A 19117-nucleotide genomic window follows, 5' to 3' on the forward strand; every position below is an offset into this window, starting at 1 on the left:
CAGCTAGAATAATCAGAGTGATCAAAATGTTTTCATCTTTGTAATTTTCAAAAAAGGGAGAAAATATGTCAAGTTTGATGACACTTTACACAGATCAATTGTAAGCTTTTTCCATTTCAATAATTTGTACCTCCTTTGATGTAAAAGATGTCAATTAAAAGCAAATATTTAAAAAAAATAATAGCATCTGCCAAATACAGGTTCATGTAAATGTACATGTTGTGCTGGTGGAGCTCAATGATCTCTGTCTGTCTCCGTATTTATGTGATTCTAAAAGCTCAGCTACTATAATTTTTCAGCTAAATCGTATGCATGTTTTAGGCATATGATAAAGCTATCCTTTGAATCGGCACTTCAATGGATTTCTAGCAATTTGATGCAATTTAATTAATACTGCAAATTATGGTTTGCTTGAAATAGGTTTGCCATGCAGATAGTCCCTTTGCAGTACAGTAAGGCTGTCAGAAGAAGGTAGATTTGCCTTCAATGTAATTTTAGTGAAATAGTTATTTGTGTGCTGTCATTCATACAGTAGTTACTCAAGATCTTTTCCTATGCTGAAATTCTTCTACCCAAAGTTAAGTCTTTGGGAAAGTGGTGGATGGGACTGCAGTTAACCTTAATCTTCCAACCATAGCCAGAAGTTATTGGTGACATCCTTCAGTAACTTCTGATGAGTTGTTCTCTTCCTTTCTTTCCAGTGAATTACTCATTGCTTTATCTCTGTTTGAAGTTTTCTCTTTCTTTTGATCACAGGCAATGGACTGGGAATCCGAGTTGTAGGTGGGAAAGAAATTCCAGGAAGCAGTGGGGAAATTGGAGCTTACATTGCCAAGATCTTGCCTGGAGGCAACGCAGAGCAGACGGGGAAGCTGATAGAGGGTAAGATAAATGCATTAACGAAAAATGGAGCCACGGGAGAGCTGGGAGTTCAGTAGAGTTATTTGTAATATACATTTTCTCTTGCACAAAAGCTGTAATCTTGTGCAAGGAGTGAGGGGCATCTGAGAGCCTCTCTAGGGCTAGCCCCTAGCCCCTCTAGCCCCTCTAGCAGAAAAGGACTGATAGAAGGTCATTTCATGACTTCTATAGCCAAAGAGAATTATCGTGATGAGCAGCATTATAGCATGTCTTCGGTAATATATGCCAACATGCTGCCTATACGGGGGGTACGACAATATGTCTAGAGTCCAACTGTATATCATGGATGTAATATCATCAACGTATATCATGGATGTGCTGTTTGAAGATCTTTAACCTGGCTTAATCATCTAGGTACCTATGTTTGGGATTACTTACATTTCTTAGTTGCACAGGTAAATGAATCACAGGTCCAGGTCTCTCTCAGTGACATGCACTAACTTTTTTTGAAATTCCCTAAAGTCAGACTTGACTGAATTTATCTGACCTGACTTTAGTTTGCCAGTTTAAGATAGTCATCCAACCTGCCTCAACAGGCAACAGAGAAAAAGAAGCATCTACAGATGGGCAATTGATTTCTACCATAGACCTCTGTTTCAAGAACTGGGAGTGTCTTCCTCATTTAATTGACTTTAAGACTGCATTATACTACACATCATCCTTTAGGCAAATAAAGCTAGGTGAAATAAATTCAACCTAGTTATCATTAAATTTTCTAGGATTATTACAAATGTGATAATTCTGTCTAATAACAATTTATTTCTATCCATAATGACATAAATTGCCCCTTCTCTGTGTAACTATTTTCTATTTCCTTTTTTCATATGAATATCTGTATGCACTAGAAATGCCAATTTATCCAGGAACAAAAATATAACACATTTGTTTCTAATTAATTAAACTAAGTATTTTTATTTCTTTAATAAAAGCAGATATCCAGAAAAAAAAAAAAAGAAGATAAGCAGGAAGAATAGTTCTCCCAGGCAGAATTCAATTCACAGAAGTTTTCTGAATAGAAAACAGGCAACAGAAGTCAAAACTAAATCAAAAGTACTTTGCAGAGAGAAAATCTGAGTAAATTTATTAAATAATGTATTCACAAAGAATAGTTTAAATATGTTGTGGGTATTACAAAACAGCCTCACCTTCATTCATGTTTTCCCTGCTGCTTTTTACATCCTTGGTGGTTTCTTTGCCAGTATTTTAAAGACACACATAAAAAGATGCACATACACTGACATCGATGTCAATTTAAAGTGACGAAATGATGTATCAACAGAAATATCTTCCTTTTTTCCCTATAGAGTTGATTCTGCAATTCATATTTAATGGGTACTATCTCAGCCATCAAATGATAGAATAGTGTTATTTATTGGACACGAATGATGAAGGAATTGATCTTAATTTATTGTGGGTTTGACCTTAATTTATTCTGTTTTGAAGCGAGTATTTGTTTTGGCTCCCTCTGTACAAAAGAGTAGGTCTTTCATAGCTGTGCTAGATCATGCATGCGTTGTTTCAGTACCAAGCAGGTAAAGAGGAGAATGTGGTTATTCAATATTTCACTGAGACTGGGCATTTAAAAAAAAACGATGAGCAATTACTGCTTAGAATTATCTCCAGTCTTTTGGTTTCTCTTCTCAGGAACTTTTCTGGAAATTGAGGTTTAAAGAAGTTGTTCACTCACCATAGAGGTATAGTTTAGCAGTGATCAAGAACATTTTGGATTTACAATAACTACAGGAGAAGTTCAGACATGGCAGTTTGCTTTTCTGTCTGTTCATATAATGTATTTTGAAGGTTTATTCATATTTTATAGAAAGATGAACAGGATAGTAAAATATTTATTCCTTTGTTTCGTTCTCCCGTCATATGATCAACTGTGTTTCTGATCTGACCTTTATAAAAGTATCTGTAGACTTGGGTATGTTGGCATAAATCAACTCCATTAAAATCACTATATTCTACTTAATCTGTAGAATTTGTCCACACAACGTCCCAGAATATGTTTTACTATTGATGTGTTAAATGTTCTGTCAGAGAGAAAAAGTGCTTTCTGCAGAATGTACCGTTACTATAGCATACTAGACAAACGCTTCCGCTTACTGTCATTTACCTTTTAAATCATGCCTTTATATCTAGTTTACTTTTTATGTTATTTTAGATGGCTATCATAGATCAACAAAAAATATTTGGCTACTTCACTGTTAGTTTTGTTTGCTTGTTTTAATGGAAATATGGCTGATGCACATTTAATCTCTACTCTTCGGAAGTGCTAAAATCCATTGATGTCTTCAATCATTCTCATATTGATCTGTGTAAATCCAGCCAAACTACTAATGTTACCAGTATTTCTGATATTCTTGTGTCTGAAAACAGAGGCTAGCCTTCATTTCTTTTTCAAGTTACTTGCTGTCTCTCACATCACAGACAGAAAACTTTATATGTCATTATCTGTAAATGACAATTATATATTAATAACTTGTATAGTAATCATGAGTCACTTTTTCTGCTGAAATGCTATGCAACTTCAAATTAGAGTATATAACTAGTCATCAACTAATAATATACTCATTGCAAGCTAATATCTTGACTCATTAGCCTTTCTAAGAACATGATTCACTGCGAAAAGTCCCATCAACTTAATTAATTCCTCTAATTCTAAAACCAGAAAACACTGTGTCAGGTCTGAAATTTCTATCAATAGTGTAAGGAACAAGGATAGATTTACTCTGGTTATGAAGGACGGCAAAGTTCTACCTGCTGTCTGCATGACTGCATCTATGAAGAAATGACACACTTTAAAATACAGAGAGCTTTCCTTTCCTTAGGGAATAGCAATCCATAAAATTTTAGCCTATTTAAATAGCTTTGGAGGAGTCTTAGTGCTGAAAAGTTTATTTATAGTTCTGACTAGCAAATACCAGTCATCTTGGTTCTCTCACCTTGAATTGCTTTAGATGTCAAAAATATCTCTGATTCATCACTCATTGGCATTACAAAACCTGGAGGTGGAAGACTCATTCCACTGAGTTTATCAAGTGCAGGGACTATGTCAATTTGATAGATGTGTCTCTGCTCCCTCTCGTGTTGACAGAAACAGTTCAGTTATATTCCACCTGGTAAATCTACTAGGTGAATGGCATTTTCTACTTCCAGCATTTTTCAGAAACAGAACAACCTAGAGCAAAGAGCAGAAATAAAATATTAATGTGTGTTACCAACTGTTACAAATTTGCTGGATGAGCTCAGCATTCAGGTTTTCTCATTGGACCATTTCAGCAGGCTGACTGGAGATCCTGGGAACTGGTGAACCATGGGTGTCTTTGTTCCAAGTTTTCAATCAGCCAGGCATACTGTGTTGCAATGCTTAAGCCAGCTGACATTCACCAAGATGAAGAGATCCCCTGACTTTCCGGTCTCCTGGCAACTCTGGGGAACCTGCATGGTCTAAGAGCTAATGGTGAACTTGATTTGTGGTGATCTTACTGCCTTTGCTGACACTCCACTCAACAGCAACCATGACAGTGATCAGATTTTTGTTAACTTGTCCTAGGCTTTATGGGTGCATAGTTATTTTTGATATGTATGCCTCATTTAAATAATATCTTCCCAAACTTAGAAATAGGAAAATCATATATAGCAAAGACAAAAACTCTTAGTATTAAAAACACTAAAATAGCACCCTCAGTTTCTATTTTATAGCAAATATAACAATGTAACATTTCTAGCATAACATAGAAGAATGCCACCTACCTTATGAGTTACAGACCTTCACTGTAGAATTTTAGTATATAAACAGTCTGTGCTAGCAAAGAGACATGCTATTCAATTACATTCAGCTGAATTTTGAATTTTATAATTTAATAAAAATATTCATCACACAGGGATGTTTTACTCTTCCCCATTTTGAAGCTGGTCCAATAATATTATAAGAAAAAATACCTGATGTACATACAGACAATGAAAGATAGTGCCACACTGTTAAAGCTGTTAAGTAGGTCAGAGAAGAGAAAGTACGCTGCCATTTGAGAGTTCTGTGGTAGTTAATGGTGCTCTGCCCCTCAGTCCAATCTTTAGGCGCTTGTTTTGATCTAGATGAATAGCTACTCCCCTTAGGATGCAAGAAACATTGCTCCTCAAAACACCATGAAGGTGGTCTAAGAAGAGCCACCTGCAGCCTGATGGCAGGTAGCAAGACTAGGTAAAAGCACATCCAGTGTCCTCAGCATCAAAGACTGAAGATTGATGATAAGTTCTTAAATGTACTCAATATCTTTTAGACTTGGATTCAACTGCTAAGACGCAGATGGTAAGTTTTCAAAGTTGGTTGGTTGCCTTTAATTGTGCTGGAAGTTCACCAGGCCACAAGGCCGGTTCCTCTCAGGACAGTATTTTGAATGAGTAGGTCTTTATTGGGAATGTCAGACCTCTCTTTCATCTTTAGAAAAATGTGCAATCTCAGAACTTTAAGATGCCTTCAGGAAATAAAACTGAAGTCTTCCCATTCCTCTTATCCCTATTTATACACTTTTTTTCCTTCTTCTGTAGAAAGTCTTACATATTCTTACGTATTCAAGTGTCATAATTTCCTTTTGTAAGAAGACCTTCAGTGCACAGCTCACTCCCTCTCTCTCTAATGCCCTAATAGGAGACCAAAGAAACATTAGAATCATTCCTCAGGTTGAAACTAAGAGCTTTCCCTTGGACTTTCATGAGATGGCACAGCTTATTATCTCTTGAAGCCATGGACTATGGCCACGGTGTCAAAGAGAACACTTCCTCACAGATATTAAGCCAATATGGGGAGAAACATGTTGTTCACTGCTTGCCACCATACAGCTTTCCACACCAGGACTGACATATGAGATGAACGGTGTGTACCAAAACATCATGGTGTGACTGGCAAAAGAGGGCCACATCTAGTGGAACTGTTTTCCACCCAAACCAGAATGTGATAGGAGAAAGGAGAAAGACCTATTTAGATTACCTCCATGGACTTCAGAGAGCAGCCAAGCTCCCCACCTTCAGTTCTCTGAAGAGGGAGGCAGACCCAGGAAGCCCTGTCAGAGGTCTGCCTTAACCAGAATGCTTTACAGCTCTCACCCATGGTGTGGACTTTGGCTTCTGAACTAGCCCACTTCAAGCATCCCCTAGCCTCAGGCTTCACAGTAGAAGAATGTATACTGAGAGATTTCTTTGAAGGCAGAGAAGAAGAACCCAGGGCTCACTGGGACCTTCATCTATATAGGTCCAAGTGTCATTACTACAGCTCTTCATTATTTCCAGGACATGCAGTCTGCATTAACTGGAGAAAAATATCTTCAGTATTTATAGTACCTGCAGTGCTTCCTCTGAGGGGAATGTAAATAAGGCTAATGAGCAGACTAGAGAGGAGATGGCCAATCTGGGGAGATGATTAACTGTACTTTGTCTGTCTAGTATAAGTAAGATGAATCTGGGCATAAGCAATGTTGGATAGAGGCTGTTGGAATATTAGCATCACTGTGTAATCTGCAAAGTATTTCCTGGGTTCTGGGCAATAACATCTTTAAATACAAGCTGCTTTCTTACTTCTTCAGGGAAAAGTGCCATCTAGCCAACTTCTAGAAGCTGTTTCACCTCAGCCGTGCCCCAGGGACGTTCCCTTCACATGTTTTCAGATCATAAGTTTTCAATCATAACTTTCAAGTGTTTAAGTCCTTGTCATCTTAAAGCATATTATTTACTGGCATTGGAAACACATGGTTTAAATCCTCCCAGAAGAACAGTGGGGCATGCAACTGGATTATTGACGAGTCCATGAAAGGAGCAGAAAGAAAGTGTCAAGAACAATTTTTCTGCAGCTTGTTTGAAGCACTTTTGGGCCTGTTTGGATAGTATCAAGTGCTGAATAACAAGACCAGGCCGAGTTTCAGGCAATAGCATGTGTAACAGCTGTCCATCTTATCAAAACTATCTCTTGTCATATCATAGACATGCTTTGGATGTTGCTTGGAAAATGGAATGTGGCTGGAATGGTCATGGGCACCTAAACAGTTGGAAAACCAGAACAGAAGCAGTAAGTCACTATCCTTCCTCCTACTCCTCTTGCCACACTTCGCTTTTATCCCTGAGTTATAGATGGGCTTAAGTGTAACACTGACTGATCTTGGTCATCTGTTGGTGGGAATTGCGATAGGCACCAGATCTTCCTGAGTTTTAAAAGACTGTAGTGAGTGCTGCTTGCTGTTTAGCTAGCTAAAATTAGAAACATTGATCGGGGCATCACAGTGAAAAGAGATTTTCCAGTCCCCATGAAGCTGGGGATAGTGAAGAGCCAGCATCCCTTCTTGAGTCCCTCTGGTAATTGCACTCCTGGCAGAAAGTAGATAGCATGATGAAGCTGGCAAATGATGAAAAGAAATTAAAAGGAACACAGGAAGGGAAGGAAAAATTCTCAAAAACCTTTGGATCAGGTCTTAAATGAACAGAAATAGTCTTCCCATCCTGCACTTCCATTTTGCAGTTTGACTGCTTTAATTTATTACTGCATCAGAGAAAACAAAGAATTAACTTTATCCTGTTCTCTGAGCATTAGTCTTAGTGATTTATTGTGCTGTCCAGGCTTATGCTGTGGGGTTAGAAGAGAGGAGAGCTTGCTCTCAACATATCCCCTGGGCTACAGGCTCAGGTTTATCTGTCCCAGCAGAAACTGACTTTATCAAAGGAAGCGTGCACGAAATACCAGGCAGTGCCATAGCTCGGTTGAAAGCTTTGCCCTAAAGCTTTTTAGAAAGGACTCAGTCTAAACAAACTCCTAAATGCCCCCTATCAGCTGTAAATCTTCACTTGCGTAGTTGTGCTCCTCTCATCCATGTATTTTGTTCTGCCTTGTACTTCTTTCAAATAAGTAATAACTAATAAATGTGCAGTTTCGTTCTTGCTAAGTGTGGCTATGGGCATTCAGCTTATAAGAAAATTACTATATTTCAAAATTAATTTTTTTAAAAAGGAAAGTCTATTCTAAAAATGCAATAGAAAGGACACCTCAACGAAGTGTATCACATGTTACAATTAACCTTGTATCTGTTAGAATGAAGCAAGGAAGGAAGAAAGCTTTCTCACACTGGTTTGGCCATTTCATGTGCAATCCCACTGATAGTGGTCTCAATCCTCTTCTTAATATGGTAGGTAGTGAGTTGTATTGAGAGTTCAGTTTGGCCGTTTGCTGAGATATGAGAAGGAAATCAGAATCACCAGAAGGAGTGAGAATTGTTTCAGCACCTGTGTGAGGCTTACAGAAGGAAACGGGGGAAGAAGGACTTACACTATGAACGTTTGACACGGAAACCTGAGAGAGCTGGTTACTGTAACACTGTCCACAACTTTATTTACTATATCTGTTTGAGGCAGTTGAAACACACTTAGAAAATAATACTTTTCCCTGCTTCACAATATAGGGCGTCTAGTTTATGGAGATTTAGTTTAATCTTATGGTGGCAGAATGGTACAATTGGGATTTTACAAGGATAATTCATTAGAAAACTTCTTGTATACCTAGAATACCTGTTTTAATGAGATAAAGGAGGTAATATGAGTTTATAATGTTTCTGCCTAGCACTGTAATTGCTCTATATTTAATTTTCCTGCAATAAAAATCAACACTGAAAATAGCTGTTAGAGGTAATTTGGATCTAAGAAGTAGTTGAGCAGCTGTATAGACTGAGATTTCAGGATCTTTTTAAAGTAATCTAAAGCAGAAGATAACAGAAAACTTATGGGGCACTTATAAATTTTTTAAAGCTATGAGAAAGAAGCATTAAATTAATTCATATTAGGACCAGTAAAGATCTGGCCTCTTGCATAACACAAGGTACAGATTTTTCACTCCATTTAGCCCTGTTATGTGCCACATAAACTAGTATAGATTATACCTTTTTTAAGATCAAGAACTCTGAAAATACCTTGAACAACTAATTGTTGCTGAAAATCTATTTTGCTGGAAAAGCCCTGTCATACAAATTGCACCAGGAAATTGGATTCTTAATAACAAATAAATAATTGCATGAAAATATCTCTTTAGGGAGTTTCTGTTTAGTCTTAAATAAGTAAGTCTAATTTATAGAGACAAGGAAAATAACCTGGGTGCTTCAAGCAGAGACTAGATGCAGACACAGTCACTAGACGTTCCAGAGGCAGCGAGGTGGAGAACAACCACAAAGGTCAGGCTAAAAGCATTCATCAGATGGTTTATAACACAAATTGTCAAGCTCACTGGTAAAAATGTCATTGGTGTTATAACTGGCTTTCAATAACATTCCACTAAGATCATATGAGAAAGCACTACTAGCTATTGTAAAGTACTTACGTGGAGCTATAAATATCCACATATGTATATGTGGATGTGTATATGTGGATATACATATCCACATATACACATGTATATGTGGATATATATGAGCTATACATATCCACATATGTATATGTGGAGTATATACATATATACAAAGTACATATGTGGAGCTATAATTATCAGACACACTGCTTTTGACAGCTGTTATTATTCACGACCTTGATGGATAGTTCCCGTTAGGAAGAAAATCCAGGTGCTTCTTGGAAAGAGTCCTCATTGCTCCCAGAGAACGTGCCTGAAGCCCTGTTTCTCCGAGCACAGCAGAAGCAGCAGTAGGCAGCATTGTCATCAGGCTGCCCACAAAGCTTTCCTCTTGGCTCCCACTAGGACCATACAGCTCTCTGCTCCCTTCTGGGATCATACACATCATGGGTGCTTTGGTTTTCTGCCTCTGACATTGACAGACATCTCCTGTCCATGTGGTCCCAGTCATTCCCCACTTACTCTTCTTGCATAGTTCTTGCTCTAGTCTGACACTGTGAGTAGTGTTAAGGTTCATTTGTCACCATAGGAGTTTAATTCCTTCCTTCATTATTTTTAATACGATCTGTCCATTCTTACATCAGAGACATGGTTGCAGGCCAGACATTAACTATTTAACAGTGTAACACTGTATTAAAATCAAATCGATGCAGATTTATAAGAAGATGCAGTTGTATTTCCTGTGTCTATATCCCCCGTACACACTGGCAGAGGTGACAAGGGGGAGGCTGTGACTTTTCTGATTTGGCCAACGCTGGAGAGAAAAAGATGGAGTGCAGAGCCAGCTCTGTGGGCACAGGGGTGTATCTCAGCTATAGAGATGGTTTTAGTTACTGGGCCCAAGATGTTCAGGGATAAAGCTACAGCTTTAGTCAAACAAAGGCAGTCTGTCTGGGGTTGTAAGAGAGAGACTAGGAGATACGTTCTCTAGATCATGTTATACTTGATACACAGGCAAATAACAAAAGCAGGGAGACACATAGAAACTGTGCCTGCCCCTTTGCATAGCAACTACTTGCTGTGCGTGCTAAAAGGGAGATGAATTTCTACTTGGAGCATCAAAAATATGTGCCTGTATTGCTTTGTTTCTTGTCTTCTGTTTTCAAGGACAGGCTTCCGTGTAGCAGATTTACGAAGAAACCAGACAAATGTAAATCCTTTGGTACCTAAACTGAGGCCAGTTTGTCTTACCAGTGCAAGTCATTAAAAGCACCCTCCTGTCTCCATTGACTGTATAGGGAACTTACATATTTCTTTTAGGAGAACTGGCTCACTAACAACTTCAAATTTAGATGCTGAGTGCCTACATTAGGCATGCTGGAGCACATCTCATAAAACAAACCCAAGAATTTTTGGTTTGGTTTTTTTAAGGAACATTATATATTTGGGCTCACATACATGGGCATCCCAAGAAGAAAAATCTTATTACAGCATGAAAAAGTCTTTTTTCATAATGACTGAACTGTGTTGTTTGATAGTGACTTCCCAGTGAACTGGGAAGCTAAAAGTACCATAATTCCATTTCTTATTGTACAGACTATTGCGGGCTGAAACTAGCAGACTAGCAGTTTGATGTGATTTTAGTATGAAAAAAATCCGGCAAAATCAAAGTGAGGGTCATCTTGAAGTACAGGTTACATATAGTTATGTCCTTATGGACAATTTCCTCTGCTCGTGGATTCCAAAAAGTGCATTAAACCATTTTGCCTCTACACATACCAATTTTAACCTTCAATCCTATTCCTGAAATCTGGATTTCTAGGATTATTAGGCCAGTCTTGCCACTCCACGGAGTGCTGTATTAATGTAAAATATAGCAAAGATTCAAGGCCCGAGATGAATTGTCGCCAGTCAGGGTTTGTTCTGCTGCAAATCAGGTAAACAAATAACCACTGTCAGTGAATATTTTGGAGGCAGTGTGTTAGCTGTTTGCAAGACAGACTTCCCAGAAGTAAGAGGCTTACAAACAGTACATTTTCCTGCCAGTGAAATGAGATACTGCAGTAAGCAGACTTTCTTTAATCACTTGTCATTTCAAAGTATTTTCTAGATAGGTGTATGCACATTTGGTTCTTCCAAGACTATAAGGAATATTATTAACAATTATTATCAATTTACTGTGAAGAAAGAAAGACTACTGAAAGTGGCTTGTCTCAGAGTAGAATATTATTTGTCTTTTAGATGGACTTTGACCATGGTAATATGTAAGGCTTGGACACAATTTTGGAATGCTTGGTCACAGAGCTTCACTTCAGTGTTTTTAAAGTGACATGTTCACATAGATAAAGCCTGTGTTTTCTATAAGTATTGGGTAGTAGACAGAGAGGAAATAGAGAAAACCAAGATATTTCCTAAATTGCTTAAATTAAATCAACCGATCTCTGGAGGTACTTAAGAAAAAGAAAAAAAAAAAACCATGTAAGCAAGTTATTCCAGAATTTCCCAAGGTTTTCTAAACAACTTCTGAAACATCTGATATCAACTGTTTTCAGAGGAGATGCTGAACTGGCTGTACTGTGCTCTGACCTAATCTGATCTGACAATGATTTCCTTATTCAATTGAAAGGGTAAAGGAACCTGAAGAACAAAAAAATAATTTTCAGCAATTGGTTTTCCAATATAGTACATTACAACATAGGAACATTATGTAACTTAACACAGAAAATGCTTTAGAAGTCACCTTAAAGAAAGAAAAATCCCATGAGCACTCTCAAAAAACTACATGAAGAGTTTATTTCAAATTTCTTGAAGCATGTTCTATTCCAAAACCTAATTAGATAATCCATAAGGTATGGCTGGGAAAATCTTGTATGGGAATCTTCAGTTTTCTTTGAGATAAAAACAGCAGGTGATTATATCGACAGAAAACAGAGCAAAATGTTCACTAAAAATAATTATTCTTTATCCAGATTTCTCATTTTGACTACAGTACATATTTGAGGCCTACCATGTAAAATTAGATAGTTACTTCATGTTTTCATATAAAAAGGCTGAAAAAAACCACTTAAAGTATACTTGTAATGTAATAATACAACTTAAAATATAAGTGAAACTGAAGATACTGATTTGCAAATTATCTGTATTATTAGTGACTAAAGCTTGAAATCATTTCATCAAGCAAAAATTGAGTATCAAATCTTATTTTTGTTCCACATTACAACAAAACAAAAAACATTTGAAAAAAAAACCTGTTAAAAAAGAATCAAAATGGATCTCTGGATTTAATTTAAACCTTGGTACAAATAACTGACAACATACCTTTTCCAACTTTGAAATGTTTCTAATTAAAAAATATTTATTGCCTGAAATACTGTCTGAAAAATAGGAAGATATGCTATGCTTTTTTCCTATACAGACCCTAAAATATTTGAGCCAGAACTCGTTGAAATCTGTATTATTTTTCATTGTTTGTAGTGGGAGTGCCTCAGATTCAAAATGAATGTAAAACTGTTTGATATCTCTCTAAATACGGCAGCAAGCAGAATTCTATTAAGATCTTTGGGGTTTATGGTCCATTTGAAAACTTCTAAAATTACCTTATAGGTACATTAATATGTTCTAGGTAACTTTTCAAACTGCTTTTGTTGGTACTTAAATCTTATCATTTCTGGAAAAATGGAATCAGTCTCGATTTGGATGGTTGTGGGGGTAGAGTACTAACTGATTACAAAATGCAAGGCTTTGCAGACAATTACATTTAACTCAGTAAGACAGTAATAATCTTACAGTAATAACTGTTTACTTTGGATATTGGAGATCAGATTTCATGAACAATACATGGTAGAATGAGCACTTTTAGGTCAACTTGTACTCACATTTCCTCTTCTTGGATGTAACAGCAGAAGCAAACTAGGATATAAAATGTAAAAAAACTGAAGGCAAAGAGGTCTCAGAGTGCTGATCCTGGTGTCTGGCAGACGCGGGCAGATAGCAACTAAGTTCTCCAGGGTCTGAGCCCTACTTAAGTCTCTGACAGGACACAGTGTATGTGTCATGGTTCACACCGCATTTGAAACATGTAGATTTTAAGAATATTTACAAGTCATCACATATATGGTGTAGCTGATCCTGACTGCTTTTATGTGAAAACGTAGTGGTTCAGTACCTGCCAAGGGAATAGGAAACCTTGATTCTGGGCCTTTCCCAATACAGTTGATGTTCAGTTGCTCAGGTACTTCCGCTTCTAAGAAGAGCTGTATTTGAAATTGAGCTGCTTACTATTAAATTCCATTAAAGATGGGCAGTTGGGTCCATTTTATTTTTGAATTGGATCTTGCTTTCTGTTTTGCAGCTGGTCTGCCTTCCAAATGATAAACGCTAAGCTATTATTTAGTGTGATAGTTAAGGCACTTTCTGGGAAAGTTCTACTTTTTTGTCTTGATTTTTATTGCATTGAAAAGGATTTTTAAAGCGACAGTTTTCAATTATAATTAGTCCCATCTTTGTTTATACACAATTTTGCAACTGCTATTGTGAGGCCAGATCTCCACTGGCATATACTGGCCAGTTCAACCTGAGACATAAAATTACAATATCTAGACCCTCAGCTGTTTATTTAAAGGAGCACCCTCTTTAAATTCATTGTGATGATGTGTGTATATGATCAGTTAAATGCCTCAGTAGCAGGGAGCAGGAAAGAAAGATAAAATCTGGATCGTTACATTACGCTAGTGGTATTTATGAACACTTTAGAAATAATGCAATACGTAGAATTCCATTCCAGTCTAATAAAATACATACGTAATAAATAAATAAAACAAATAATAAAAATAAAATTGTTAAATCTTGAATTGTTCTTCACTGACTGTCAGCTTGCCTTTAACCAGTATGTTGCACTCCTGTGAGAAGGCTTCCTGTTGTACTCGGTATTTAAAGCGAGGACACAGAAGAAAATTCTGCAGCCAGGTCCTGGGCAAATGAAAGCCTTTGGATCCCCATTTAAAAACCTCAGTGCAAAATTTAGCATCCACTATTGATTATTCATTACACAATATTAATTTCAACACTGTCTAACCATTTTTTAGTACTTTTCTCCATAATACTTGGAGAAAAGCATGAAAGGATAGCTTGTGTATTTTGAAAGTCTAAAAGCTAACGTAGTCTTCACTAAAAGTATGATCATACCAACAGACTCAAAAGCATTCAAATGATGTTGTTAAGGCCCAAATTCTTGTATATTTCCCAGTATATCTGTGTTAAATTTCCTGTGATTTATTCCATTGCTTTCAGTTATCATGACAGATAGTACAGATACAGTAAATTATGTGCTAGGTGAAAACATGAACAAGTTACATGTCTCCTATTCTTTCCAAGGGATGCCATAACAGCCTTACCTTCTCTAAATGTGCGTCTTGCATGAAAAACAAACAAAACATTGCCAATTGACATGTCTTAGCTGAATTATAGTTGATCTGAACTATATTGCCATTTGTACTGAACTGCACGGTTGCAGGCTAAGATTAATAATTCTCCTGAAACAATGCCATATAGTGTAGGAAACACTTAAGACTGAACAGGGGAACAAATACATTAAAATATTCACTGGAAGAATAACCTAGATAAAACAGTGAGTTGCTATTTTCCATATTGATTGTGGCCGTGGCTTTCTCAGAGGCACAACATCCCTTCATGATTTGTAGCTATAAAGAATGTTATAATGTCATTCCCAGTAAGTAGCAAGTAGTCCCCTGAATCTGATAGTGCCAAAAATTTACACTGTGAAATCTGGTTTTATGTTGCTCAGTCGTAAAATTTCCTGTCTTTTTTTTTCTATGGATACTGGTAAGGGGTTTTTTTAACATTCATATACTTTTATTTTGGCTGACATCTTTCACAACACCGATTACATGAAAATTAATTGCTCACTCTTCTCTTCTTTGTGCATTATTAGTGTAACAAATGGCAACACGAGAGATGTACCACTCATAGGACACACACTAACTGTTCACAGTGAGAAGGTTTGGGTGTCAGTTATGTTAAAGTAAATCAAAAGAAAGGGTCTGAAAATAATTCTTTGGATGCTAGGGCATCCACAGGACTAATTCTGAGGGCTCTATACAGGGTAACTAGGTGGAAGTGTATTATCTATACATTTAAATTTGATATTGGGCAAATATATTACACTTTAATATATATTTACATTTTATAAAAATGAGGGAATTTCCATTAAGACTTTAGGAAGCTTAACACTTTAATAAAACTTTATTAAAACTTTGTTGTGAAGCAAAAATTAATGAATTTTGAGAAAGTCCGGAAGTGACAACTGTGACATTGGCATCTCTCATTAAGCATTGCCATGTGACGTACAATTAAAGCACGTGTTGTGATTTTGTAGCCTTTGCTCTTGGGCATACACTTCTATTTAGTGATTTTCCTCTTCAACAGCTCAAGTCAATCCTCTTCATAAGTTCTTATCTGCTGTTTTCATAGGAATATATGTTGCAAAGTGCCAAGGAAAAGTCAAAGGTGCTGGGCAGTTTCTCCCCCAGCTGACATGAATAGGAATTGCAGAAGTTCAGCAGTTAACTTCTTCTTGCTTGATGACCTCATTGTATTTTTTGTTCCTGGCATTATTGCACATGTCTCTGTTATTCCCCAAACCACCTAATTATGAAGCAGTAGCCTTCTTAAAAATTATTTCCAATGAAACTGTAGAACATTCCAGCCATTGTAGGACCGTGATGCTCATTCCAGCTGAATTTTCTTCAAATTTGGGGTTTTACATTGACTTTCACAAAAGGGATTGTTTATTAGTGTATTGCTACGTGACAAACATTTGCAAATTAAGAAGTAGCTTATTCATATGTTTATAACATATTGATCCTTCTTCTCTTTGGATGCAGGCACTGTTAGTCCAAAATAGAACATGCAGAATGACTCTACACATTCATTTAGGTCTTGAATTGGATTTGAACAGTTTGAGTAATAATAAGATCTCACATGAAAACGGTGTGAAAAAAGTGTCAGCCTTCTGATATTAAGGAAATACAGAGAAAATACTTTGCATTTTTGGTGATGAAGTTTGCTAATAATGTACAAAGATATGTCTACTTCTGAATGCCAAGAAGAATCCCACTGAAATATATTAATAATTTGATTTAATAGTAATGTTCTTTGATCTAAAATGAGCTTTATCCACCTACCTGTGTAATGTTATGCATATACCTGCAAGTTGTGACTGTAAGGGACATTTCCTTGGAGACTCATTGCTGCCAAACCAAAAGGACATGCTAATAACTGAGAAGTATTAAGTCTTTAAAAGTCCATAAGGCCTTAAAGATGATACATGTAATTTGTCTGATGAGAAAGAACTGTACAATCATCCAGCAGTAATGCTTGTACTACAGTTGTTCCTTAGTCTGTGGAAGTGTAAAGGATTTTCTGTTGGTTTTTTTTTTTTTTTTTTTTTCTTTTCATAAATTTGTTCCTAAAAGGCCATCAGGGATAGAGTAGAAAGCCAGAGATGTACATTTACAAAAAGAAACTGGCAATTAGAGACACAGGGAAGAGGTTTGGATTCTTCTTACTTGCTCACGTGCTACTTTTCTGCTCCCTTCCCATCCCAAACCAGCCCAGGTCAGGAGAAAGCATGTCAGGAATATCCTTCCAAGATACGTACCCAGACAAGCAGGATTGGTTTTGGTACTGCACACAGGCCTTGTTGTTCTCTGAGGGTTCAGTTTTCAGAAGCAATGTGGGGTCTCAGGCAATCCCTCTTTCTGAGCACTTCTCATCAGAGCTGGGAGAAGACTCCTAACAACTGCTGCTTGGTACAACAGCACCAAGGTTGCCTTAGCCCAGGCCTGTGAGCTTATACACTGCTCATGTGCAGACAAACCAGATTGCAAATGCACAGTAAACTGGGACAGTCCTATGATGGAGGGCTAGGCTGCACGTTAGCTACATTACGGCACGCACAAAGTAAAAAAAGAGCAGGCAGGAGGTAAAAAGGACATTAGGATAATCTGGTTAGTGTTAGAGCAAAGGGTTTCTACAACTGTGTGGAAAGCAATGTGGTGAAAAGCAAACTTCCATGTACATCGTTCATGTTCATCGTACATGTTCATCATTAGAATCTATTTGCATGGGAAAGGTGAGTACCATTTACCTGCCCAAGTGCAATGACAGTGCCATTTAGCAGTGCTGACTCGTCACCTCAATGAATAGAAGGTTTGATTATTTCTTAGTTACTAGATAATGTGCTGAATAGAACCCCATGAAATTAACCTTTAAGATGACACAGTAAAGGAAATGAGTCATTCCAGGCAACGTTCATCACTGTGTGAGCACCGAGCTTGCTAAATTAGTTCTGTCATAGTGTGGGTGAAGTGGAATCAATCCATATCATTCATACATTTGCTGCTCATACAGACAGTTTTGGGACTGCTAGATAGAAATAAGCATTGACTTACATCTAAATAAAGCAAAGTTTTGTGTTATGTTTACTGAGTATACTTTCCAAATGGGTCTGAAGTGACTGATTAGAGAGAACTGAGAGTTCCTGAGATGTGTGTGAAAGAAAGGATAAAAGGAAGCAAAATTCTGGGAAAGGACTTTCATGACTGGTGCTAATGAGAAAGTAGAAACAGTTTTAGTCTTAGACAATACCAAAGAAAGAAAAGGCAATCTTCCATCTTACTCACAGACCACTGTACTATTCTTAGCATATCAGCCTATCTCAGTGATAGTAATAGCTCTGCAATTCACACAGTGGAAGCTGACTGATTAGTTGAAAAGCAGGGGCTTTCTTCTGATTGAGTAGCTGTAGAGAACATGAGACAAGAAAAACACTTCCCACTGTTTAGGAAAGAGTGAAGAGCCAAAGAAGGAACTGAAAATATCTTCAAGTGCCACAGTGACCCTTGTTGAGTATGATGCAGACAGACTGGTAGATATGATAAAAACAGCTTTATAGCAGACAAGCAGGTAGTTAAACACGGGCTGAAGCACACGGTCCCCTATCTGGGTGAACACCCATCAGTGATGCACGCTGACGGGCTGCAATGCCATCTCAGAGGTTCTGTCTCTGAATGGAGACTAGCTGGGAGAGCACCTGACAGCTACTAGCAGATAAACGCTTCTCTCTGTTGTCTACAGTTTCCATACATATGGAAAAATTTGGTGCCACCTAATGGACAACCCCCCACATCCCAAATTTTGAATGTGTTAAATGCTATACAGGAATGCTTTCGCAAAGGATCTGTAAAGGCCTGTTACTTACATTTGTTAATGCTTCACACTATCAATTCCTAATTCAGTATGCTTAATCATATATCTTGGGATGTAATATGCATTGTTTAGAGGCAAAGACTTACTAAGCCCCATAGGTAATACAAGGATTTCTGTATTTGCTGGCTTTAAATTTATGAACTGGAGTCATCACACAGCTTCCTCGATTTCAGCAACATAACAACACATGAGACTGAATTATTGCACCTAATGCTCTGATGTGTTTATAGGTGAAATTTAACTAGCTATTTTGACAAAGTGAGATAGATTATTCTAGACCATCCTTAAACAAGTTTACTGCTATAGCTCCATGGACATAGCTATGTCTCTTAGTAGAAATCATGACTATGTCAACAAAGTATTGCTTTAGCCCACGGGGTTTATATCAGCATGTGTACACTTACAAAGTACATTACCAAAAAGGAGTTGGACTATACCACCACCAGTACAGTGGCTGTTGTAATGAACAATACTGCAAACAATTGTTATTCCTGCAAAAGCTGTTAGTGATGACCTGATTGTATGTCATGAACTTCAGAAAGCAAAACAGGTAAAAAACCATTAGCATTTCTGTTTGATCAGATGAACCAT

At 37.2% G+C, this 19117-nt stretch overlaps 1 protein-coding gene across 1 annotated transcript in view; it reads left to right on the top strand.

Moving 5' to 3' along the window:
- PCLO (piccolo presynaptic cytomatrix protein) overlaps positions 1-19117 on the top strand; it is a 389706-nt gene that overhangs the window by 265370 nt on the left and 105219 nt on the right. Inside the window, exon 11 of the mRNA XM_075491522.1 lies at positions 757-882. Coding sequence (XP_075347637.1) covers positions 757-882 — 126 coding nt within the window. The remainder of the gene's footprint in view (positions 1-756; positions 883-19117) is intronic.

This window comes from Mycteria americana, chromosome 1 (assembly GCF_035582795.1).
Source record: "Mycteria americana isolate JAX WOST 10 ecotype Jacksonville Zoo and Gardens chromosome 1, USCA_MyAme_1.0, whole genome shotgun sequence".
In the NCBI taxonomy this organism is placed as follows: Eukaryota; Metazoa; Chordata; class Aves; order Ciconiiformes; family Ciconiidae; genus Mycteria; species Mycteria americana.